The sequence below is a fragment of the Sciurus carolinensis genome, chromosome 6 (assembly GCF_902686445.1).
Source record: "Sciurus carolinensis chromosome 6, mSciCar1.2, whole genome shotgun sequence".
NCBI classification, from domain to species: Eukaryota; Metazoa; Chordata; class Mammalia; order Rodentia; family Sciuridae; genus Sciurus; species Sciurus carolinensis.
This window is the reverse complement of record NC_062218.1, coordinates 96,382,558-96,408,639: the sequence shown is the minus strand read 5'-3', so window position 1 is coordinate 96,408,639 and position 26,082 is coordinate 96,382,558. Positions and strand designations below refer to the sequence as shown.

The 26,082-nt window shown below is 37.7% G+C and overlaps 1 protein-coding gene across 1 annotated transcript in view; it reads left to right on the top strand.

Annotated features, from left to right (window-relative positions):
• The window catches only part of Reep5 (receptor accessory protein 5), a 51,299-nt gene that overhangs the window by 4,618 nt on the left and 20,599 nt on the right, over positions 1–26,082 (top strand). The window contains exon 3 of the mRNA XM_047556730.1: positions 16,967–17,105. Coding sequence (XP_047412686.1) covers positions 16,967–17,105 — 139 coding nt within the window. The remainder of the gene's footprint in view (positions 1–16,966; positions 17,106–26,082) is intronic.

Genomic DNA, 26,082 nt, shown 5'->3' with positions numbered 1-26,082 from the left:
TTTTCGCATATGCTATGCAAGTGTTTTACCACTGAACTACTTGTTCCCAGCCTCTGTCTTGAATAATCTGCCTGGGTAAATAGGCAAGAAATAGGTAAATAGTGACAATGTGGTAAGCCCTTCAAAGAAAATGAATCGGAAGTTCTGTGGTAGAGGATGATAGGAAGACTCTGAATATTTATCTGAAGTACTCTTTGAGTTGTGAAGAGGCCAGCCAAGGGGAGAGCCAGGCAGAGGAAATGAAGTGGACCAGGCCCTGAAGCAGCAGGTCTGTGACTGGTAAGAGTGGAGAGGGAGGTATCTCGAGGTACAGGTGTGCCAGTTGGCCGGGCTGGGACAGAGAACCAAGTGTAGCACATTTCATTCCAGATGGTTGTAGGGAGTGTGCATTTTTCTTGATTGCCTCAAATGGGTATTAAATAGGAGGTAATGTGACCTGATTTACATTTTAGGTTAGGTAAAATGTAAATGACTGTTTTAATATCTGGAAGGAGTTGGCAATCCTGTCAAACATTCTCTTTTTCTTTTATTTGCAGTGCAAGGGATTGAACTAGGGCTTCATGCACACTAGGCATGTTAGGGGTGTATTGCTGAGCTACACCCCCAGCCCCATCCTTTTAAACTTTTGCCAGAAGTATATTTCCTTCTTTACTCACTTTTCATCTTTCGTTCTTGCTGTTTCCTCTCTTTGGATTATCGTAGGTAGCGGCACCACAGATTGTATGTAATGGTTGGTACTGGGCTCAGAGCCTGCTGGGTACAGAAATGAAATTCAGAAAAGCTGATTTGACTTTCTAGCTTCTCATCACTCACCCTCATGGGAAATGCAGGTGAGGCTCAAGTGTGCCCAGCTCCAGGATAGGCTTTAATGAATATTGGAGCAGATAGACAGCTAAAGTCTTGACCAGTGATCATTGGGGACAACTAGTGCCTTATTTATTTATTTGTTTATTTACTTACTTATTTATTGGTTCTGGGGATTGAATCCAGGAACACTTTACCACTGGGCTACATTCTCAGTCCTTTTTATTTTTTATTTTGAGATAGGGTCTCCCTAAGTTGCTGAGGGTCTCTCTAAATTGCTGTGGCTGGCTTGAACTTGAACTGAGTTGCCAGAATTATAGGCATGTGCTACTGTACCTGGCCAACCAGGGCCTTATTGTGCAATGTCCTTCCTACATGTTATTCTTATTTTCCATGTACATAATTTCTCTTTGAGCTCCTTGAAAATAGGGCCTTGAATCCCCAACCTGTGTTTCCACACTTTTTGTCCATCCTGTATAAGCAATTTGAAATCTAATTCCATCCTTCTTGTTATCAAGAACTGTTGACAGAAATTATTTCTACTTACTTACTGATAAGAGAAGGCAGACTACTGGAATAACAATAGGAACCTTTATTATAAAGATAGACCTGCCCCTTCCCCTATTGCTGAGATATAATTTACATACTACCCTTTTAATTTATTTTTTTAATAATATAAGGCCTTATTTATTTATTTATTTATTTATTTATTTTTTATGGTGCTAAGGGCCTCACACATACCAGGCAAGCATTCTACCACTGAGCCACAACCCCAACCCCTGTACAACCCTTTTAAAGTATACAGTTCATTGGCCAGTATGTTTACAAAGTTGTACAAACATCACCACTATTTAATTCTAAAACATTTTCATCGCCCCAAAAGAAAGCCATCAGCAGTCATTCCCATTCCTCCTATCCCAGATCCTGGAAACCACTAATTCCTGCCTCTATGGATCTGCCTATTTTGGACATGTCACATAAAAGGAATGATACACTTTGTGTATAGCCTTTTGTATCTGATGCAGCCCTATTTTTAATGGCATTGCTTAAGTAAGTGTCTTCCTCTGAGATCTCTAGGGAATATACTGAACCTACATATACAAAGTCTATTGCCTAAGACAAAGATAACACTGTGTTAGTCATCTTTCTGTTGCCGTGACAAAATACCTGAGAAAACTAGTTTGAAAGTGGAAGGATTTATTTTTCTCAGGGTTTCAGAGGTTTCAGTCTGTGGTCACTTGACACTGTTGTTTCTGGGGCTATGGTGAGCAGAACATCATGGCAGGGAGGGTATGGCAGAATGCAGCTACTCACTTCATGGTGACCAGGAAGCAGAGAGAGAGAGAGAGAGAGAGAGAGAGAAAAGAAAAAGGGTCCAGGACAAGATGTAGCCTTCAAGGACATACCCCCAGGGACCTGCTTCCTCCAGGTAGGCCCTGTCTCCTAAAGTTTCTATCTCACATTTTTCTTGTGAATCAGGTTGCTGCCTTCCTGGGCCTTACAGTTCAGATGTGTAGTTTGGTTCCTTTGGTTTTGATTTTTTATGCTGTGCTGGAGATTAAACCCAGGTTCTTGGACATGCCAGGCAAGTGCTCTACCATTGAGCTACACCCCTAGCCCCCTTTAGTTTTGGTATGACAGTCCTGGGACAGAGAGGTGAAGTGTGTTTCCCAAGGTCACTCAAAGGCCAGACTTGGTCTGGAGGCCTCAGTAACTACACAGGAATGTAAAAGTACATTTCAGCATGTTTTATTGCCCATCTTGGAAAGATCAAATTTGTTTAGAGTTCAATACTGTAGAATCTATATTAATTTAATGTTTGGAAACACTTGAAATTTCATACCCACTTCAGTGATGTGTTATTTTCTGTGTGCCGTCATCAGCCCATTTTGAACCTAGCCACCAGTACAAAGGATTTTATTGCTTTTAACCTTTTACATGACTGCTGGACACGTATGCAGCATTTTATTTAATAAACACATGTGTTCTGTCTAAGGGCTTTACAAATGTAGCTCATTTAGTGTTTGTATCAACCCTATTATGTAAGTGCTATGATTATTCCCGTTTTTACAGACAGGGAAACAAGTAATTTGATCAAGATCTCTCAGTTGATGTTGAAACTTGTTTTTGGACCCAAGGAGCCTGGCTCCAAAGTCTTTTTTATTTTTATTTTTTTGGTACTGGAGATTGAATCCAGGGGCATCATATACATGAGCTATGTCCCCAGCCTCCTCCATTTTATTTTGAGATAGGGTGTCACTAAATTGCTGAGTGTGGCCTCAAACCTGTATCCTCCTGCCTAATTTCCCAAGTCACTGGGATTACAGGGATATGCCAGCATGCGGATTCCAGAGTCAATATTTTTGATTTTTTTTACACTATTTCCCATGTGGCTCTTTGAGTGTTCTCCAGATATATGCTGTGACCTTTCATAGAGGAGAAAATTAAACTGTTGGTGTTAACTTTTTCTTTTGTCAAGTTGACTGTCAACACATTACCTTCCTGCAGCGTATTTTTCTCTCTCAAATGAGGTGCAGCTCTTCCAAATTTCATACCTGCCTACAAAAACATATGCAGTGTTTTGTGAACATTAGCAGTGTTAGTAATTCACTTCTCTTGTTATATGTTATGTAGCTCTGATTTATGATGGCAGCAATATGTATAGTTGTTTGCAGAGACTTGCTCTGATTTACTAGTTCACTCCTATCTGGAATGAAAATGGCACATAGAGTTGGATTTCTTAAAAGGATGCAACCTTGCCTTTAGTTTTTTGTCAAGAGGCCACAGATGTCAATGGGAGATCCTTGGTCAGATCAGAAGGGGGATTTGAGGGGTAATTTAAAAAAAAAACAAGACACTGTCAGAATATTTACAAGAGTTTTAATACAGGAACCTTAAGTAAAAGGTGCATCACCTTTTTAACTAGTGATGCATAGCAGTTAAAGTGAGAATGCAAAAAAAAAAAAAATGCAAAAAAAAAAAAGTGAGAATGCATTTTAGGGAACATAGGTTAAAGAGAGTGGCAGTCTTCTTGTTTAAGGTTTGCAATGACAGTCCTCTAGAGGTTCATTACCCAGAGGAGTGTTTGAGATGGCAGCACAGTGGTATGACTGACAGTTGTGAACCAGATACTTTCTGTTTGCAGCTGGTCTTCTGAAGCAGAACTAAGCCTTCTTCCTGGTATTGGAGGGTGTGCATTTGTAGCTTTTTTCTTGGAGTCATTAGTAAGGGGTGTGTTTGTTTTCTTGTGTTTTCTGAGAACCTGTAATTATCTTACGTTTTCTTCATTTTCTCTCTTGAGAACTTGGGATCAAATATATTTTCTACTAAGTTGCTTATGTTCCTTTTACACTCTCCTTTTCTCTCCGTAGTCTTTTGTTAAAGTGCTTAAGAGCGGAGCAAAGCATGTCCATACTTTGTCTTCTCTGCCCATTACGAAGCACAAGCAAATGTGGCCTTCTGCTGACTGTTCACTTTGATCAAAAATTGATTTTTGGCATTCTGCAAATTGTACCCTTAATACTGAAATTCTAAACATTTCACTTTTGCCATTTTGCTACTGGCTGTGTTTTCACTTGGTATTACTGCTAATATTGCTGAACTATTTTAGGATAAAGGTGGTATGGAGAAAACTTAAAATATAATAAAATGTTCCTATAATAATTTGTGACTTTTTTTTGATTAATTGTAGTCAGTAATTATGGGCTTTTTTTCTTCCTGTGTCATAAAGAAAAGGAAGTTTGAGAAGCAAGTAAAATGAATGACTTCAATTATTTATTCATGATCTGAGTTTCTGGGTTCCAAAGAAGGTGTGGAAGGGATCCCATTTTTTGTATATGTTCTAGAATGTTCCCTATGAACATTTAAAAAAAATTTTTTTTTTTTAGTTGTTGATGGATCTTTATTTTATTTACTTTTATGTGGTGCTGAGAATCAAACCCAGTGTCTCACACATGCTAGGCAAGTGCTCTACCACTGAGCTACAACCCCAGCCCCCCTATGAACTTCTATGAACTCTTCCTGCCTCTTGATGAAGGACCTGGGAATTTGGTTTATTTTGTCCGCCTTTCCATCTTCTCATTTCTCCTCTGCCCTGAAGATGTCTTTCTCAGGACTGACTTTGTTTGAGAATTCAGTTTTCAGCTTAGTCTCATCATATAGTATTTAAAACAAGTATAAGTACAAATATGATCTTAAGGTATTTAGAGATTATAACAGAAATTTAAAAACAATTTCAAAATTGCTAATGAAATCAATTTTTGTAGCAGTTAAAAAATAGAAACCTGCCCTGAGTTCATTCTATCACTAGGTCATTCTTCTGATTCCTGGATGTAGAGCTTATCATCATCCTTCTCAGTCACATGGCTGCTATATATATATCCTGCAGCTTCTGATAGTTAGGCTGGGTGATCTGGTTAAGGGATCACTTACATATTAGAGGTAACTCTAGGCTGCCTCTTGATGTGGCCCTCTCATCTAGGAAAGGGTGGAGTGGGTTGTTTCCTATCTAAGTTGTAAGATACTTAAATAAGTTAAACTTTATGATACCATACTTAACATAGATAATATATTTATAGAGTAATTAACTTTATTGACACAGGGTTGTTCTAGTGGAATTCTACTAACTAGGTTGTCTTAGTAGAATTTGCCTGTGAATTTAACTTATTGTGTAGTATGCTCGTTATTACATTGGTCATTTGATACTATAGGAAAATACTATATTAAAAAGCAAAGGAGAGGGTGGTAGAGTGCTTGCCTAGCATGTGTGAGGCACTGGGTTCAATTCTCAGCACCACAAATAAATAAATAAATAAGCAAATAAATAAATAAATATCCATTGACAACTAAAAAAAAATTAAAAAATTAAAAAGTGAAGGAGGGGCTGGGGCTGTAACTCTGTGGCAGAGCACTTGCCTAGCATGTGTGAGGCACTGGGTTCAATCCTTCACACTCCGTAAAAATAAACAAATAAAATAAAGGCATGCTGTCCATCTATAACTACAAAAAAAAAGCAAAGGAACATGGTATATGCTCCTTGTGTTTGTATAGTCATCTTAGAAGATATTTTCTATTTATTGTTTTTTGTTTTTTTTTTACTAGGAATTAAACCCAGGGATGCTTAACCACTGAGCTATATCCCCAGTCCATTTTTAAATTTTTAAATTTTGAGACAGGATCTTGCTAAATTTGTGGAGACTGGTCCTGAACTTGTGATCTTGCTTCAGCCTCCCAAGTTGCTGGGGTTACAAGTGTTCATCACTGTCTGGCTATTATTTTCTAGATAGTGAAAAATCATTTTGACCTCTAGATATCTCATGGGTTTAGTTTTGTTTGGTGTGGGAGCCCATAGTGTAAACAGTAAATAAGCATTGTTTAAGTATTATACGATTCCTATTCTTTCCCTTTTTTTTTTTTTTTTTTTTCTTGTGGTACTGGGGATTGAACCCAGGTCCTTGTGCAAGCAAAGCAAGCACTCTACCGACTGAGCTATATCCCCAACCATCCTGTTCTTTCCTTAGTCTCTCTTGCTCTTTTGGTCTTCTCTGTTGCTTTGAAAGCACACATACTTTACAGTGAAAAAAATACATGTAACTTTCTGATTACCCATAATTTTCTGCCTTTGTTTTCTATGAAGAAGAAATTTATTGGCACAGAAACGAACTAGCATTTATGTCTTAAAATGTGTGATTCCCCCTCTTGTTATGTAAAGCACTGATAATAGGAAAACCATTTTTAATTATCAAGCATTCCTACATCATTCTCTGAAATTAAGGCAAAAACAGTCCTGTACATGGTGGGCGGCATGAGTGGTTGTGTTACATATCTGCTATAACAAAAGGATAATAAACATGATCCACATACTTCAAAGACTCTACCTTGAACTCTGGAGTATTTGTAATTTAAACATTACTTATCACATTAAAATAAAACAAAGCAGATGGACGGGAAGTAGATTTCTTTCTGTTCTCTACCAACAGCACATACTTATCTTTTTCTTCTTCTTTTTTTTTTTTTTTTTTAATGAACTGCTCTTTTGGAAATACTGTCATTCTCTGGTAATATAATTGACTTGTTAAAATTAAAATCTGAGGTTGGGGTTGTGACTCAGTGCTAGAATGCTTGCCTAGTATGTGTGAGGCACTGGGTTCAATGCTCAATACCATATATAAATAAATAAAATAAAGGTATGTGTCCACCTACAAACAAATATATTTTAAAAAATTAAAGTCCTTATTGATGGATACTTTTGGTTTTAATAATAAAGTCAGTGCTTTGAAGACAAATTACTTAGTTTTATGTGAATTACAGGAACTGAGTTGTTGATGAACCACATACAGTACATGTAGTATGTATCTAACTATCTTGGGTTTGAGTGTTCAGAAGCATATTTATATGGAGCTGATAATTACTAGTTTTTCACCCCTTGAGCAAATAGCTTTTATAAAACTTCATTTCTCATATATTATAGCAGGGAGGATAGCATGCTTAACCACACAAAATCAGGTGTTCTCTAAGCTTAATTAAGTGTAGTTATTTTCATTAATGGATGAAGGAAAATGAACATAATCATAGTTATGATTGTTTAACTTTATGTAATTGAGCTTTTAAAGGACATAAAGAAAAATTTCCCCAAACAGTATTTTTTTAAATTTATTTTTAGTTTGTAGGTGGACAAGCTGCCTTTATTTTGTTTATTTAATTTTTAATTTTTTTTTTTTGTAGTTGTAGGTGGACAGTGTGCCTTTATTTTATTTGTTAATTTTATGTGGTGCTAGGATGGAACCCAGGGCCTCACACATGCTAGGCAAGTGCTCTGCCACTGAGCTCCAGCTCCAGCCCTGTTTATTTTCATGTGGTGCAGAGGATTGAACTCAGGGCCTCACACATGCCAGGAAAATGCTCCACTACTGAGCCACAACCCCAGCCCCAAAGGAGATTTTATTTATTTATTTATTTTTGTGGTGCTGGGGATTGAACCCAGGGTCTAGTGCGTTTGAGGCAAGCACTCTACAAACTGAGCTATATCCCTAACCCTCAGTATTTTCTTTAATTTATTTTCCTCTCACTCTTTTTTGTTGTTGTTGTTCCTTGTCCGATTGGTTTTTTCTGTATTAAAATCAGTAGCTTAAAGCATTATTATTCAAAGAACAATAAAACAACAAAGTTTTATTCTTCAAAGTTGCAAGATTGTCGTTCGGTTAGTGGATTTCTTGTTTTTGTACAACAGAGTACATGTTCCTAAGCAATGGGTATAATTTAGACTAATGATTTTTTAATATTGAATCCTTTTTTAAAATTTTTTACTTAGTTTTGTTTTCTTGAAGGTTTGTAGTTTTCTTAACTCTGTTAACTCTTCTTTGTAGGGCTCCATCCCCAAGCACTCAGGTGCTGGTGAGTTAGGAGTGAAACTTTTTTTTTTTTTAAACTAGATTTTAGGTCCTTGAGTGCCATTTAGGTCCTTGGACCCATGGGTTAAGTATAGTGTCAGGGGTGCTGTAAATGCTGGATACGTACCAGTACTGATGTTTTGTGGTGAATCACCCAGACAGAGCTCCTGTTTCTTTCTGGAAAAGAATCTTGAGGAACTACCTTTCAAGTGTATCATTTGGAATACAGAATGTAGGAATGAATATTTATAAAACTTCTAAAATGAATTTTTTGGAAGGATCTTCAATGTGATCACCTTTCATTGTGTATAACATGTGTGTATATATATATATATATATATATATATATATACATATATAAAATGTAGGAAATTGACATTTTCAAATTTAATGACATAAAGGAAGTTGTTGAAATGTCTACTAAGCAGGAGTGACCTTTTGAGTCTGAGTTAATACAGTGTTGGAAATGCTTAATTTATAGCTATGTATAAGTAAGACAATGTCATGTCTGTCCCCAAAATGCAATTTAATTGAATCATCATTGTTGGAAGAAGAAAATCTCAGTTGAAACTAGACAGAAATAGCTTAAAGACAATTCAGTTTTTCTGGGCACAGCGGCGCACACCTGTAATTCCGGGGTCTGGGAAGCTGAGGCAGGAGGATTGAGAGTTCAAAGCCAGCCTCAGCAAAAGTAAGGCCCTAAGCAACTCTGAGACCCTGTCTCTAACTAATAAACAAAATAGGGCTGGGGATGTGGCTCAGTGGTCGAGTGTCCCTGAGTTCAATTCCCTGTACCAAAAAAAAAAAAAAAAAAAAAAGATGAGATTTTTTTCTCCCACATCTGCTTTTCCTATTTGCTAGTTTTCATTTTTCAATGCTGTAATAATAGAATACTTAGAGTAATCAATATAAAAGTTGAGTAGTATATTATTTATCATACTTTCTAAATTACTTAAACAACTTCGTTTTTTCTTTTTGCTGTGCTGGAGATGGAACCCAGGGCTTTGTGCATGCTAGGGAATTGCTGTACTCTACATCTTCAGCCCCTGCTTAAACTATTGAATGCTGTTGTTACACTTTAGAAAGAGAGACTCTGTCCTAAAAAAAGATAAGAACTCAGCACAGAAATTCAAATAGGTTGTACAGTACATGTATGGAAAGCATTTTTATCTATATTTCTTACCAAGAACAAAGTAGATCTGCATTAAGAGCATGTAGAAATGCATAGTTTCTCAGATGGATCTGTTGTGTCTGAAATAATCTTTGAAATATGAAGGGTTGTTGTCTTTCTGGTTCCCCACGTGAGCAATAGTTGTAAACACCCAGATATTTTTAACTGGTAGGTGAAGCCTTAGCAATAGAAGAGCTGTTCTGAGAAGAAGCTATAGCAAGAAGCAACAGCTTGGTTTAGAAAGCCTTTGGGGACACTGCACACCATTCATAACAGGAGTCATTAAGAGTGGCCTAAGTAGTAATGACCTTGAATTGTCTAGTGTAGGAAGTCTGGAGGTTGGTGTTATAGGACTGGTGCAGCAGAGATCCAGGCTCTTTTCCAGCAGCTGTGGAGTGCTTGCTTTTCTCATTCTGTTGCCTCAGTGCTCAGCATGGTCTGTGACTGTGTAGCTCTGTCTTTGTACTTTTTTTTTTTTTCCTGGTACTAAGGATTGAGCCCAACAATACTTAACCACTGAGCCACATACCCAGCCCTTTTTATTTATTTATTTGTTTATTTATTTTTTTGTGTGTGTGTGTTGCTGGGGATCGAACCCAGGGCCTTATGCTTGCAAGGCAAGCACTCTACCAACTGAGCTATCTCCCCAGCCCCCTTTTTATTTTTTATTTTGAGACAGAGTTTCTTTAAGTTGCTTAGGGCCTTGCTAAGTTGCTGAGGCTGACTTTGAACTTGCAGTCCTCCTGCCTCAGCCTCCTGAACAGCTAGGATTACAGGTGTGCACCACCATGCCTGGTGCTCCAAGGCTTTGGGGAGCTGGAAGCTGGAAGATCAAGAACAAAACAAACAAAACAAGAAAAACATTTACAAAATATTTTACTTGTAAGGTTCTTTAATTTTATCACAGAAGAAAAATATATACCAAAGTGTTCCTGCCTATTTCCATCTGTGTTTCATTGGAGAACTTTATTGCATGGACATCCTTAATAGCAGAGGTCTATAAAAGTTAGTATTAGGCAAAGACATTAGGATTACCATGACAGGTTTAGATGAACCTTAGTTCATTGCCTGAGGCAGGAGCCTAGCTTCTCTGAGTCAAGGCATCACCACTAGGTACATACACACATAATCAGAGCCCTGAGAGTAAGAAGAGGAAGGAATGACTGATAGTGAACAGTGTCCACTACATGTATGAAGTGAGCCTTCATTGGGCAATGATAGTGACTCACTGCTTTATTAGTATTCCCGAAGCAGCAATGTTACTGCAAAAATCAGATGAGGAAGGGGATTGTCATTTATCAGTGAATACTTAACTGAGCACCTGTGTGCTAAGGAGAGTTTGAGCTGCAGAAACAAATTTGGAAGTTGTTAGTATATAAATAGTGTCTAGGTTAATGGGAAGAGTTATACTCTGTTCCTATCAAAACAACCGGGCACAATGATAATATAAGAATTTAAAAAATCTGGTCTTATAGGATGCCTAATTGGTAAGTAAAGTTTTTTTTTTGTTTGTTTGTTTGTTTGTTTTTTTTTTTTTTGGTGGTGCTGGGGATTGAACCCAGGGCCTTATGCATGCAAGGCAAGCACTCTACCAACTGAGCTATATCCCCAGCAGTAAAGTGTTTTTTAAAGTAGATTATTATTTAAAGCAATTTTAGATTCACAGCAAAATTGAGTAGAAGGTACAAAGATTTTTTTGTATGCCCCTTGCCCACCCTTGCATGGCCTGTCCTATTACCATCCCTACCAGAGTGGTATTTGTTCAGTTGATGAACTTGCATATCACCTAAAGTCCTTAGGTGAATATTGGTAGCCCAGGGCATCTCTGCTCAACCTGTTTTCTTCATGTATGTTCAGTGCTATCCTTTGGCCATCGTTGGTTCTTGCCTCTGTTGGAAAATAGCAGCCAAGATGTGAACAAGCAGATGAGTCAACAAAAGCAGAGTCAGCTGGTACCAATTACTGGGGTCCAGTGACTGGAAGAGGGTTGGCTAGTGAGTCATGGGTATATCAGTAACAATTCAGTACCAAAGAAAAGACTTCTTGCCAGTACATCTTTTAGGGTGGGCCCCAAAAATGTTTTCACCAGTATCCAGATTTTTTTCCTATTAACCTGCATGGAGGACTTTTTTGGATTTTGGCTCTTACTATTGTAGCATTTGGGATTTGAAACATCTGAGATTTAGGGTATAGTTAAAATTCATGGCTACTGCTCTAATCCCTTTTTAGTCGTATTAACTGATAATGAAGCCTATACCAGCTCTGCTTAGCAGACAAACTAGAGTCTTTTTCCTCTTTTCTTTTTAATCTCTTACCTTCCTTTAATAATAAATTGTTACCATACTATAATTATGACCTATTAATAAAATATTTACCAAGTGCTTACTCTATGCCATTCAGTGTTTCTAAGTGCTTTACATGTATTAACTACTTTAATCTTCATATAAGCACAATGAGTTTTATAATCCTACTTGACAGATGAGCAAGCTAAGGCCTAGAGAGATTGAATAACTTACCCAATATTATTTATTTATTTTTCTTTTTTTAAATTTAAAAAAGAATTTTAATTATTTACTTATTTTTGTGTGGTTCTGGGGATTGAACCCAGGGGTACTCTACCACTGAGCTACATCCCAGCCCTTTTTATTTTTTATTTTGTTGTAGGGTCTGGCTAAATGCCCAGACTGGTCTCAAACTTGCAATTCTCATGCCTCAGGTTCCTGAACATGTGGAGTTTATAGGTACATGCCACTGCATCTGGCTCTTGAAAGCTCCCTGCTCCCTGCAGTACTTGGGATTGAACCCAGGGCCTCGCATATGCTAGGCAGGTGTTCTACCATTGAGCCATATGCCCAACCCTTAATAATTTTTTTTTCCTTTTCTTTTCTTTTTTTAACTGGTAATTAAACCTAGGGGTGCTTGCTTTACCACCAAGTTACATCTCCAGCCCCTTTTTATTTTTTAATTTTTATTTAAAAAAAATTTTTTTAGTTGTAGATAGACACGATACCTTTATTTTATTTATTTATTTTATGTGGTGCTGAAGATTGAACCCAATGCCTCCCATGTGCTGGGCAAGTGCTCTACCACTGAACTACAACCCCAGCACCCCCTTTTTATTTTTCAAGACAGGTCTTTCTAAGTTGCTGAGGCTGACCTTGAACCTGGATCTTCTTGCCTCAGCCTTTTACTGGGATTACAGGTATCTGTCACAGTGCCCAGCCTTTGAAAACCTTTGAAACTCTGAAACACAACCGATTCTTTCTGACTATTGTTAGAGAAGTTTGTTTGTAAGAAAATCACTAGTTTCCTCAAGAGAGAAATTAAATGCAATTGTCTGATGTTCATTTAGTGTTTAACAAAGCCCTAAAGAGAGCTAGTCTCATAGGAGGAAGTAGTTATAGAAAGTTTAGTGCCCTTTTTTTCTTTCTAAATATAAATCTCCCCTGTTCTTTCATTATTGAAAAATAGTACATGCTCAATGCCAAGACCTTAAAAAACTTCCATCATCCTAGTATCCAGGATTAACTTTGAAATATATCTTCTGAATACAATTCTTGATCTTTCTACACAAACACATCTGCCTCTTTTTTCTCTTTAACACAAAATTAGAATCTACCTTTCTTTTAAAAAATTTAATTCATTTTAGTTATACATAATAGTGGGATTCATTTTGACATATTCATAAATGCATATAATGTAGTTTTCTCCATTTCATTGCCCAGTACTACCCACTTCCCTCTCCTCTTTCTTCCCCCTCCCCTGATCCTCTTCCTCTACTGTCTTGGTCTTCCTTCTATTTATTTACTTTTTTTTTTTTTTTTTTTTTTTTTGCGGTACTGGGGATCGAACTCAGGGCCTTGTGCTTGCGAGGCAAGCACTCTACCAGCTGAGCTATCTCCCCAGCCCTATTTATTTACTTTTTAATTGATGCATTATGGTTATATATAAAATTGGAATGCATTATGGCAGAGTCATACATGCTCCTGGTATAACTTGGTCAACTTTATTTCTTAGTATTTTTCCCTTTCCCTCCCCCACTCCTTTCCTCTTGGTCCCCTGCTTCTGCTTATCTGATCTTCCTTCTATTTTCACAAGATTCCCCCTTTTTCCCTTTTTTTCTCTCTAGTTTCTGCATATGAAAAACATTTGACTCTGACTTTCTCAGTCTGGCTTTTTTCACTCAGTGTGATGTTCCCCAGTTCCATCCATTTATCAGCAAATGCCATAATTTCATTCTTCTTTATGACTGAATAGAACTTCATTGTGTATAAGAATCTGTTACACTCAACACTATATTTTGGTTATCTTTCCCTGTTATCACTTTGAAAAGCTTCAGAATATTTAAATAGTATATTGCCTTTGAAATGTATAAATATATGACCTCTATAATCTTGTAGTTTGATGAATTAGAATTTGACACCACTTTCTTTGAACTGGTTCATCTCTGCAATATCTCCAACTCAGCTTTCTGTGATTCCTGATTCTGCTCCATGAAATTTTAGAACTGACCATCTCTATAGAGAAGTGAAGCCCTGGTAGGTGGCTCAGGAAAGAGAGCAAGGAAACATTGCCTAGGTGGTCAGGCTTTGGGTCAGTGGTGAATATATAGCAGTAAGGGTCTGTGGAGAAAAATGGACTTGTAAACCATGGTGTTTGTCCAGAGAAGCAGTATGTGGATGTGTACCCCTGGAGTTCAGAGCTAAGGATCAGTGCCTGCCACTTGAGGAGGAGATGGTACTAGAGGGAGAGGAGCCCATATCATAGTAGTCCATGCCTGAGGACTGGAGAGGTCGATGTTCAGCAACACAACTCTAGGTCTTTTAGGTGCAGTTCTTGACAAAAACAACAAATTTGTTTAAATGTTTTATCTTGGGCTGGGGTTGTAGCTCAGTGGTAGTGTACTTGCAAGGCGTGAGGCACTGGGTTCAATCCTCAGCACCACATAAATAATAAAATAAAGGTATTGTGTCCATCTACAATTTAAAAAGACCCCAGAATTTTAAAAAAGTGTTTTTATTCTGAATGTTCACGTGAATGTTCTAGGTCATATTGACTTATTCTAATTGTAGTAGAGAGTTGACTTATTCTATTTGTAGTAGAGACATCATTCAGTTTGCTCTGTACACATAACTTTTCTCTCCCCACCTCTCACTCATTATTGGAAAGGGTTAGCCGGTCTCCTGACTGCAGCCCATTGAACCCATATGGGTCATTTAGATTTTTTTTCCTAGTAATGAGTAGGGTTGGTGCTGCTAAGACTGAAATTTGAGCTGATGGTTCTCAAGTTTGGTTCTGCATTAGGATCACCTGTACAACTTTCTAAGAGCACATGCCTGTTGGAGAACTTGGATCATTTGCATCCACCTAGGAAAGTTAGTAAAAAATATATGATTCTGTATATGTACCAGGCAGTAGAATGTATTGTTGGAGAATCACTTCTGTCCATTCATGTGGACAGGGAAATCTGTTCAGAATCCAGTTAAGTAAATAGCATTTGGGTAACTCCATTTTTAAGCTCTCTAGTTCTTTCACCTGACTGTGTTGGAGCACCTTATCGTCTTGTGTGTGTGTGGTGAGGTGAGATGAGGTGATGTGATGTGATTATTGAATCCAGGGATTCAAACATGCTAGGCAAGGCCCCCCTAGCCCAGCACCTCCCCTTTCTGCATCTCAGGTTTCCAAATGGCTAGACTATCTCTTAGTGTCTTTCTTGTTTTAAGTGGCTTATGATGTTAGGAGACCGGAGATATATTTTAAAAACATTTTGTACTGTCTTGTTTAAAACAATAATTAAATGCTTCAATAGTATGAAGTTCTGTGAAAATTTTTTAGCTTAGTAAGACTCTTTTTTTCTTTTCCTCAGTTTTTTCATGTTTCGACAAAGTTATGATCAATGTGTGTTCAATTTTGAGGTATTTTATTTCCATTCTGTGGTATTCCTATATAATCTTTCAATGTACTCACACAGAAACTTTTGAATTCATTTTGTTGATAGTTTAATCATGGAATAGCTTAAAATCTTAAGTGAAATATAATTATCCCCTCTGCCCAGGATGAATATGTAAGAAACAAATTTTTATTATAGTAATGACTTTAAAATCCACCTAAATATAAATAGATAAGCCAAACAAAACCAAATAAAACACAAAGGAAAAAAAATCTTACGTATATTCATTCTTTGGTTAACCTGCTTGCCTACACTTTTCCTTTCTGTTATATTAGCTAGGTTCTGTCTGTGGACTAAAACAGACTTAGTTCACATGTTAGAAGTCATTCTATAAGCAGCTTTCTTAAATTCATTTTATATGATTCTTCTGCTTAAAGTGGATAAAGTGAAAATCTCTTTTGGTACCAGGGATTGAACTCAGGGGTTCTTAACCACTGATCTACATCCCCAGTCCTTTTTTATTTTTTATTTTTGAGACAGGTCTCGCTAATTTGTTGAGGCTGGTCTTGTTGAAGCTCCCTTAGCCTCCTGAAGTGCTGGGATTATAGGCATGCACCAGTAGGTCGGGCTTTTGCACAGTCTTGAAGTTCAAAGCAGCACTTACTTCATTGCTTCTGCCTCTTCATCTTTTCCATATCATTAGCAATCATCTTGCTTAGCTATAACCTTTCCCCTTTTTTAAAACACAACCATGTGCACACACACAACTGCTCCTGATTAACTTCACCAGGGCTTTCTTAGTGGATGACTCAGCATGATTCAGCAGCCTGTCTTTGGGGAGCTGAATTTTGCAGCATAACCAGTATACTTTTAGTAATTAATCTCTCTTAAAGGCTAAACGGAATTCAGATTTCTTTCAATTTATGGTTTTAGTCCAGCTCAGTTATGATAAATGTACAGGTATATGTTAGGATAGGATAAGATGTTCTGGAACTTCAGGTTTAGAGTACAGAGACTCCTAAACTGAAGGGAATTCCTGTGATACAGAAGTAAAAGAAGATTATTATTTTTTAAATTTTCCCATCCATTTGCTGAATTTTGTCTAAGTAGTAGTTAGGACTGGAAATGTTATTAACTGACAAGGGGAGGAGCCACAGCCTGGGGATCACCCAAGGACAGTCTGAACTAAATGGACACTGCAATGGTGGTTTTCACCTATTTGTTATGGTCTGTGCTGTGGACGTGGAACAGTACCTAACACGTGTTCCATGAGTTTCTTTATGAGAAACTCCTACTACCTGTGATGTACTTCAGCAATTTAAAGTGCTTAAGAACTTAGTTTCCATGAGAGAATTCTTCCTGATTTATCTCTGGTGGCAGAAACCAACCTGGGAGTGGGTGTTGCTTTAGTAGCCAATCACTGGCAGTACCTCCCAGGGCCTGGGTGGTAGCTCTAGCAGACTGGATATGTGTGGGCAGTAACAGCTCATGCTGATTTCTCCAGTGACCAGAAGACTGGGAACAAGTGGTGATAACAGTTTGTTCTCATGTCTTCACATTGTCTTTATAGTGTACTCTTGCAGTTGGTGCCACAGTGCATATACATACATTTGCCTGAGTTTCTCAGTGTTGGAGAGCAGGCTCTAAAAAGTGTAATATTTGTGTTTCTTTGAGATCTTACTAAATGTTGCTTTCTCTTGTATTGTCTTGCAGAATGAAAGCCATAGAGAGTCCTAACAAGGATGATGATACCCAGTGGCTGACCTACTGGGTAGTGTATGGTGTGTTCAGCATTGCTGAATTCTTCTCCGACCTCTTCCTGTCATGGTTCCCCTTCTACTACATGCTTAAGGTATGCTGGCTTCTAGACCTCTCTGTTTTCCTTCCACTAAAGCTTTAGCCCAGTACCTGTAAATGAAATATAGGAACAAATGCTTTAATGTTGGATATCTGTGGCTGTGTCTCAGATTATAAATAAGAAGACAAGATTGAACTTGTGACTTCCTTTGTCTTGGAAACAGCCAGAGCAGTAATGACAAAGGATAGAAATACTATAACTTAGCACAAGTATTGCTGTTGATTTGCTAAGATCCTGTCTTCATGCAGTATTGTTGACATTCAATGTGGAAGTGTTGCAAATTTTAGCAGGTCATCAATTATTTACGTTGGCAAGCAGGAGTCATTTTTTTCTTGAAGGAAAAAATGCTTATTTTAGGTTTGGAGAAGAAGATGTGCAGTTGGCTTTCTGAGAAAGTCACTTTAATGATGTGGGCAAGTGCAGTACTCAGGAGTCAGCTCTGCCAAACCTTGTATGGGGCATAGGTTTGGGGAAAAGAGGTTGGATGTTGTAACTTATTCCTGTAAGACTTCTATGAACTCCTGACTTGCACTAGAGGTAGGTGAAAATTAAAAACTTCACACTTTTAATAAGTAGAGTGGTTCTTTTTCACTGAAAGGGACAGTTTGTCTTCAGATGATTCTTCAGGTGTCTTCCACAAGAAGAGGCCCTGTTTCCAGCTTGTGGATGTGATATAAGCACTGCCTCCAATCCTCAGAGCCAGACTCACAAACTGAACAAGCAGGAGAGGTAGTGTGTTGAACCCATAAGATTTCTGGGTTGTCTTCTTTTTATTAGTATTCATTTTAATAAAAGCTACACATGACATACTTAAAGGTTCAAATAGTTCTGTAAGATTTTGAAGAAAAACACCAGTTCTCCACCTTCCATAAAAGCAGTCACTGTTACTTCACTTGTGGCAATTTGTCATTTACCTCTGTGTTTTTAAAGAATATGCTTGGTTTAGTTACCTTTTACTGTTTTATATATTAGCTTTTTAGTGCTAATGCTTTAGCTCTGAGCTATAACCCCATACCTTTTTATTTTTTTATTTTGAGACAGGGTCTTGTCAAGTTAGAGACTGGCCTGAAACTTGTGACTCCTGCCTCAGTTTCCCGAGTGGCTGAGTTTATAGGCATGTGCCACCACACCCAATTTTTAGTCTCATTCTATAATCTCCCTCCCTATTGCATTGACATTATCTTGATTTTTAATTCTTGGTAGGGGCGTGTGCGCGCGCGCATGTGTGTGTGTGTGTGTGTGTGTGTGTCTGTGTGTGTTTTAAATCTGTTTGTGCTTTCCTTCTTCCTGGGAGATTTCTCAATCTGTCCTTGCAATTTTCACATTTATTCCATGGTTATACTAAAACCATTCTCCAATTGATACCACATATTGTGATTTTTGTTTCAACTACTATATTTTTCAAACCTATTTTTTTTTTATGGACACAATTACCTTTATTTTATTCATTTATTTTATGTGGTACTGAGGATCGAGCCCAGAACATCAAACATGTGAAGCAAGTGCCCTACCACTGAGCCACAACCCCAGCCCCAAACCTAATATTTTCACTTGGCTCTTTTCAGTGTTTTTTTGTTCTTACTTTATGTTGTTAATATTTTCTTTTGTTTCATTTACTATAGTTAGAAATCTATTTTAAAATTCTTGGTTCATTGTTGTATTTTGCTCCTGACAGAATCTGTAGTTGATTATGTTGTTTTTCTTTTGAAATGGTTGTATTCATCAAAATACCATATTATCTTGGATTGCAAACTCATTTTCCTCCTGGGCTTTCAGATACTCTGTCAGGCATTGGAGGAAGGCCATACCCAGTCATTGCTGGTCTTAGTCAGCTCTGGGTAAGGGGTGGATGAGTCCTGGGATTGGGACCCCAGGCAACAGAAGAACCAGTTAATGACTCTTTACTCACAGGGCAGCTCCTCAGCCTAGGCTTCACCCTCCCCCTGCCATCCTGCAGTAGCATTAGAGATAGTCCTGAGTGGTAATTCACAGGTCCAGGCACTGGAGCAGGAGGGGTGGTGCAGCTGCTGCCCTTGGTTAGTCTCTACCTGTTTTCCTTAGCACCTCACAGGTCATCTATTCTAAAACCTTGGAGTTATAAAAAAGTAAAGGATATTATTATTATTTTTTTAAAGGTATGGAATCTAGATAAAATGCAAAGATCACAAAGAAAAAGATTGACAAATTTGACTAAAATTTTTAAAAATTAAATTTCTTTATGAAATGGCCAGCATAAACAAAGTTAAAATAATGATAGGTTAGGAGGATGTATTCACAACATTTACACCAAGTAAGAAACTCTTATACCCAGAGTATATAAAAATTTCTACAAGTAAAAAGAAGAATGGACAAAGTTTCTATATAGATATTTTTATAAAGAAAAAATAAGATTTGCCAAGGGAATGTGTAACTAGTGATGTAGGAAGTGTGACTTACATTAGGGAAATCCCATATTTTGTTATTAAATTGGCAGATATTTTAAAGATTGAAAATACCTGGTATTGACGAGTGTATAGGGAAATGGACATGGTTGTGCTATTCTGAACAGTCCAATTTTCTTTTGCTGCCTGAGAGAGCCAATAACATGAGAGACAATGGAGGGAGAAGAGGTTTTAGCAACAAGCTGGCATGCTGGAAGATGACCAGCTAGCTGCTGGGTTCTTATCTAGCACCAAGACAAAGTTTATGTAGCTCTTTTTGTGGGAATGTTACCTCAGTTTCAGACAGGTGGGTGCCAGGGTAGTTCACTAGTCTTGAGAAATGAGGCAGCTCTGGAATGTGTGTTGTGAGTGATTCATATGGTTTTGAGGTCACCGAGTCGTCTTGGACCTGTGACTCTAAGGCGTAAGGTTGTTTTGAGGTTTGCTACTTGAAGGTCTGTATACCTGCTCTCTGTCACAGCCAGTCTGCTCTGCCTTGTACAACTACCTTTTAATTGGAACCATTACTGTAACCTGGGAAGGGGGAGCGCGCGTGAGAGGGTTACTCTTTTTACTAACTCTACAGTTAGTCTTTAAGATGTGGAGCAGGATGCAGGGTGAAAGCTGTCATGCTTGAAAAGAAGGAAGAGAGGAAAAACACTTTTAATCAGGGTGCAGCTTCAGTAATAGTGGTTCTGGTTAATGGGTAGTGGTATAAATTAGAATAGGTTTTTTTGTGGTTTTGTTTGTACTGGGGACTGAACCCTGGGGCACTTTATCATAGAGGTACATCTCCAACATTCTTTAGCCTTTTTTTCAATTTTTTTCAATTTTTTTTTTTGTGGTGCTGGGGATTGAACTTGTGACCTTGTACATGTGAGGCAAACACTCTACCAACTGAGCTATATTCACAGCCCCCCTTTTTTTAAAAATTTTGAGACAGGGTCTCACTCAGTTGCTGAGGGTCTTGCTAAATTGTTTGCGATCCTCCTTTCTCAGTCTCCCAAGTAGCTGGCATCATAGGTGTTGGTACCACAGCTGACTTAGAATGACCGTTTTATGGAACCACTTGACAGTTTTTTGTTGAATTAAAAAATGATACTCTAACCATTCAATCCTAAGGAAATATTCATAGTGCATAAGGACTGCACATAGATATTAATTGTAGCAACTTTTGTTATAATTAAAAATTGTGAACTGTCAAGTTCATCAATAGGTAAATGATTAATAGAATATCTATACAGTTAAGTGATTAATGTAGACTGAAATAGATCCATATGTGTAAATATAGAAAGTTCTACATAATTCATTCTTAATGAAAAATTATAATATATAGTACAACACTGGTTAAAAAAGACAAGGTGGTAAATAAAGTTTAAAAGATTAAATGAAAATGTATCTATATAGATTGTTTTCATTTAAATGATGTCACCATAAAATACCTTATAAGACAAAGAATTTCCTCTCAAAAGAAACAAGAAAATTAGGACTGGGGAGATAGCTCAGTTGGTAGAGTGCTTGCCTTGCAAGCACAAGGCCCTGGGTTCAATCCCCAGCACCGGAAAAAAAAAAAAAAATTGCTTGGAAACAAGAAAATTGGTCTGTGGAAAGATTGAAGATTTCAAAGATTGCTGGATTTTTGTGTGTTTTTTTGTTATTCGAAGATACTTAGCATTTATAAAAATATTTTCATAAACCTGATGTGGTGGCACACATTTGTAATCCCAGCAGCTTTGGAGGCTGAGGCAGGAGGATTGCAAATTCAAAGCCAGTCTCAGCAACTTAGGGACTTAGAGAAACCCTGTTTCAAACAATAAAGAAAAAAGACTGGGGATGTGGCTCATGGTTAAGTGCCTCTGAGTTTAATCCCTGGTACCAAAAAAAAAAAAATGTGAGTATATATTTATAATCTTTAATTTACACATGGCATATTTTAAACTTTGGATAATTTTGAAGCCTTTAATAAGATCCATCTCATGGCATTGGAAAGAAACTTTTTCTGACGGCCTACCTACTTGCTGCAACAAATAGGATCCTGTCTGCAGAACCACCTCCAGCAGCATCTGACCTCAAGCTTCCAAAACACAAACAAGTCTTACTTCTAACCTGCTCCTCATCACCTCTGCTAATGGAAACCACAGAGATAGGGACAGAGTCCAGAATAAGATAGTCACTAGAGCACTGTAGCTCAGTAGCTCAGTAGCAGAGTGCTTGCCTAGCATGCACAAGGCCCTGGGTTCAATCCTTAGCACTTCCATCCAACCCCCCTAAAAAAGAGACAATCATTGAGTTATTTATATTTGGTTTTGAAGTACATTTAAAAAGTTGCTCTGTAGCAAATTTTCTTCCCTAATAGTAAAATGAATGTGCATCCATTAGTCTCCAGCTGCCTAGCATTATGGTGTCAATGAGAGTGAATTTACTGCATGTTCCAAATAGATAATATAGTTGAGATGATTAAAAATTGATGCAGGCAATAAAAATGCTTTCTTCCTGTATTAATGGCATATTCTGAGTAGCTTCAGTGAACAGATTGAGAAAAAAATGGGCCTGAATTGCAAAGTCTATAGAAGTTTTTGGACAATTTCACATTTTAAGGACTAGCATATATCTTACTATGCCATGCAACAATTACCACATGAGAAAGAGACCTTCAAATGAGGATGTTTAATATTTTATCTTTTGCAGAATTAATATTGTTGGCTTTTTTCATTTTTATAAAGCAGCCTTTTATAAGATTGGATGAAAATAGGAGGAATCAAATACTAGGCATAAAAGCTTGTTTGTTTGAAGAAATAATATATAATGTATATAGTTAGAAACTAGATCATGCATGTCCCAAGCTTTGCTGTGAGATTTGTCCTTGAGCAGGAGTGTTGAAAATACACACACACGTGCGCGCGCACACTTTGATGGTGCTGGAGATTGAACCCAGGGGTGTTCTACTACTGAGCTACATCTTCAGCCCTTTTTATTTTTTATTTTGAGACAAGGCCTTGAACTTGCAATCTTCCTGCCTCGGCCTCCTGAGTTGCTGGGATTACAGGGGTGTGCCACCATGCCCAGTGAAAAATAAATTTAAAGTTCTCTTTTCTCTGATTAGGAAATTTGTGTGTGCTTATTCTTTTATTCAGCAGATATTTATTTAGAACCTCTATGTGCCAGAGTCTGTGCTAAGTCTAGGGGACACTTGGTGACTAAAACAAAGTCCTTGCTGCCATATTATTTCATTGAGCAGGGGCATGTTTTAGGGAAGAAAATAACGTAATCTTATCACTATTAATGTCTTAGGATAGTCTTCCTATTTTTTTTAGTGTACATGTATATTGATCTGGATATGTAAGTTTATACTCAGAAACATATTTGTCTTAACCATGCACATATGATTGAGACCACATATGATATATGATTCTGCATCTCTCATTTTTCAATTGATGCAATATTGAGTTTTTTCATGTTATTCAATATTCTTTGACATAGCTGTGTAATTTATTATAGATAATTTACACATTTCCTTAATGAGAAACATTTAGGACATTTATCTTGCCATTATAAATAATGTTGCAATGAATATCCTTGTGCCTCATGTTTACCCATTTAAATCATTTCTAGATTTATTTCTAGAAACAAGATTGAGTAATATGTTAGTCAGCTTTATGTGCTGTGACCAAAATACCCAACAAGAACAACTTAGAGGAGGAAAACTTTATTTGGGGCTCACAGTTTCAGATGTCTGGGTCCATAAATGACTGACTCCATTGCTGTGGGCCCAAGGTAAGGCAGCACATCATGGTGGAAATGTCCAACAGCGGGGAAACTCCTCAGCTCATCGCAGGGTCAGGAAGCCAAGAGAGGGAGGGTGGAGCCAGGGGGAAGAACAGCACTTCTAAGGCATACCACCAGTGACCCATCTCCTCCAGCCATACCCACCTGCCCACAGTCACCACTTACTCAGTCTGTTCAAATTAGGGTGGACCAATTAGGTCACAGCTCTCACAATCCAATCACTTTACCTCTGAACATTGCTGCATTAACACAGGAGCTTTGGGGGAATACCTCATATCCAAGTAAACTCAGGCAGGTTTAGTCCTAATTAAGTCCTAATCCAGATAGTCGCCTTTGCTGTTCCTCCCACTGACTCTCTTTTTAGTCTTTGTGAGAGACCATAAAGGGAAAACTTCCCCTTCCCTTTAACATTTTCTTGTTTTGCTTTTATTTATGCAGCTGAGCAATTATTCTCCTCTCGAGATGGGGTTTTGCTATGTTGCCCAGGCTACCTGGAACTCTTATTATCTATATCTATATCTATAACATCAAGAACTAAAAATATATATGTATTTTTATGTTTTTATATTTATATATTATATATGTAATATATATATATATTATATTTATATATTTTAATCCAGTGCCTCAAACATGCTAGGCAAGCACTCTACCATTGAGCTACAAACCCTGGACTAGAACTCTTGAGCTCAATTGGTTTTCCTACCTTAGCATCCTGATTAGCTGGGATTATAGAAATGCAGCTCCTCTCTCACCTTGAGCAATTGCTTTTAAATTTAGCCTGTTACTATTCTGGTTGACAACATTGCAGAGGCTTTCTAAGATTCAGGTTTCTGATCTAGTCATTGCAAAATATTAGGAAATAAATGTTGTGATATATTTTTTCTGACATGAACTCTCAGTTCTAACCAGGATATTCCCAGTGTGTGATAAGTATATCTCTACCTTGGAAATATTTCTTCTGGAGGAAAACTGGATGGTGATAGCATTGGAATCACAGACATAATTGTCTGGCTTGTACTTTATGAGTGCATTGTGTCAGTGTTGATAATCAGAAGGGTCCAGTTAAAATCACATGTGCTTTTTGTCTGAGCTGCAAGCAAGAGTGGGCTGGTGCTCTGGGGAAGCTTGGTGAAAAGAACAGCCAGATCTGCAATCTGTGTGAGCGATTTTAATAAACTCAGGGTGTTCCTGGGCTGTAGAAGAGTCATATAGATTAAGAAAAAGGAGTCATAAAAACTGGCCTCTGAGTATCACTTTGAGAGTTTTCTGGTAATTAACTTTATTTTTAATATGATTTCATTTGAGAACTGGATAATGTTAAGGATGTAGGTAGAGAGCAGTAATTATTTTACTATCTCTAGAGGATAGCTAGAGGGAACCAGAAAGTACTAAATTAAATCTGGACTGTAACCTACAAAGTAATTACATTGAAGAGGTACAACAATGCAGAAACTTAACGCTGGTAGTCTTGCTTTATTTTACCCAGGAAAGATAGTCAGCCTGGCTGGATTGCTGAAGCATTGGCCTCTGCTGCGTAGGATAGTGTTTCAGAGATATTCAACCATAGTAAGAGCTTTACGACTTGGAAATACTACTCCTATCTAATATGCTTTCTTCAAGTGCATCAGTTTGTGACTTTCCTAAAACCCTACAGAAGAGAAATTTGACCAAAAAATAAAAACGAAAAACAAAAAAAAACCTTGCTCCTCCTGATTCTTAAACCAGGAAGTCATTTTCACTTCACCCTGAAGCCGTGGTTCTGATGTGGGCATGATTCATTCCTGAAAATCAGACATTCTGTGTAGGAATGCCAGCCAGAAGCCTATTTTCTTTTCTTTTTTGACGTGTGGTCTTGCCGTGTTGCCCATGCTGGCATCACACTCCTGGGCTCAAGCAATCCTCTTGCCTCAGCCTCTGGAGTAGCTGGGACCACAGGCTAACATCACTCAACTTGATTTCATTATTTTAATTGAGAAATATTTAAACGTATTACATGTCATCTAAAACTCTCAACCAATTTCCAGCCTATTAAAGTAGCAAAATATCTACCTACAAGTAGCAGGTATCATATTACAATATTAGATGCCAAAAATACTTTCTGTTTTTCAAATAGTTAATATAGTTGGTAAGAAACAATTGCTTGGTGTACTAATACTGTGTAGCACATCCCCTTTGGTACCTGTATGCTCTTTAAAATGTTCACAAGAAATTCTAACATTCTGTCAAACACGCAGCTCAGGACTTACATTGTACACCATTTTGTTTAGAATATTGTATTGAGTTTTGCTTATGTATGTACTAGGGTTTTCTATATAAGCACACAATAATGTCATATGAAGCTTGGACATTGAAAATCTAAAGGCCTCTACAGGGAAATGTTATCTGGAGAGATGGTCTTCAAGGTGTGCTGTGATTAACCTAGCACTAAGCCGAGGAAATGAAACCTATAGCCAGGGAAAAATGCAGTTACTTGCCTGGTGCAACAGTGCCTGCCCCTGATTCCAGCTGTTCGGGAGACTGAGACAGAAGGATTGCAAGTTCAAGGCCAGTAAGACTCTGTCTTTTAAAAAAAAAAAAAAAAAAGCTGGGGGCGTAGGCCAGTGGTGGAGTGCTCGCCTGGCATGTGTGAGGCCCTGAGGGGCGGAGTGGTGGGGAAGTAGTCACTTAGTTCTCCATTTTGGCTTAATGCAAATGTGTATTTCATAAAAACAGGGGTTTTTTTTCCTGGCAGAATTCTTATAATTCTCTGAGATCTGCTGCTG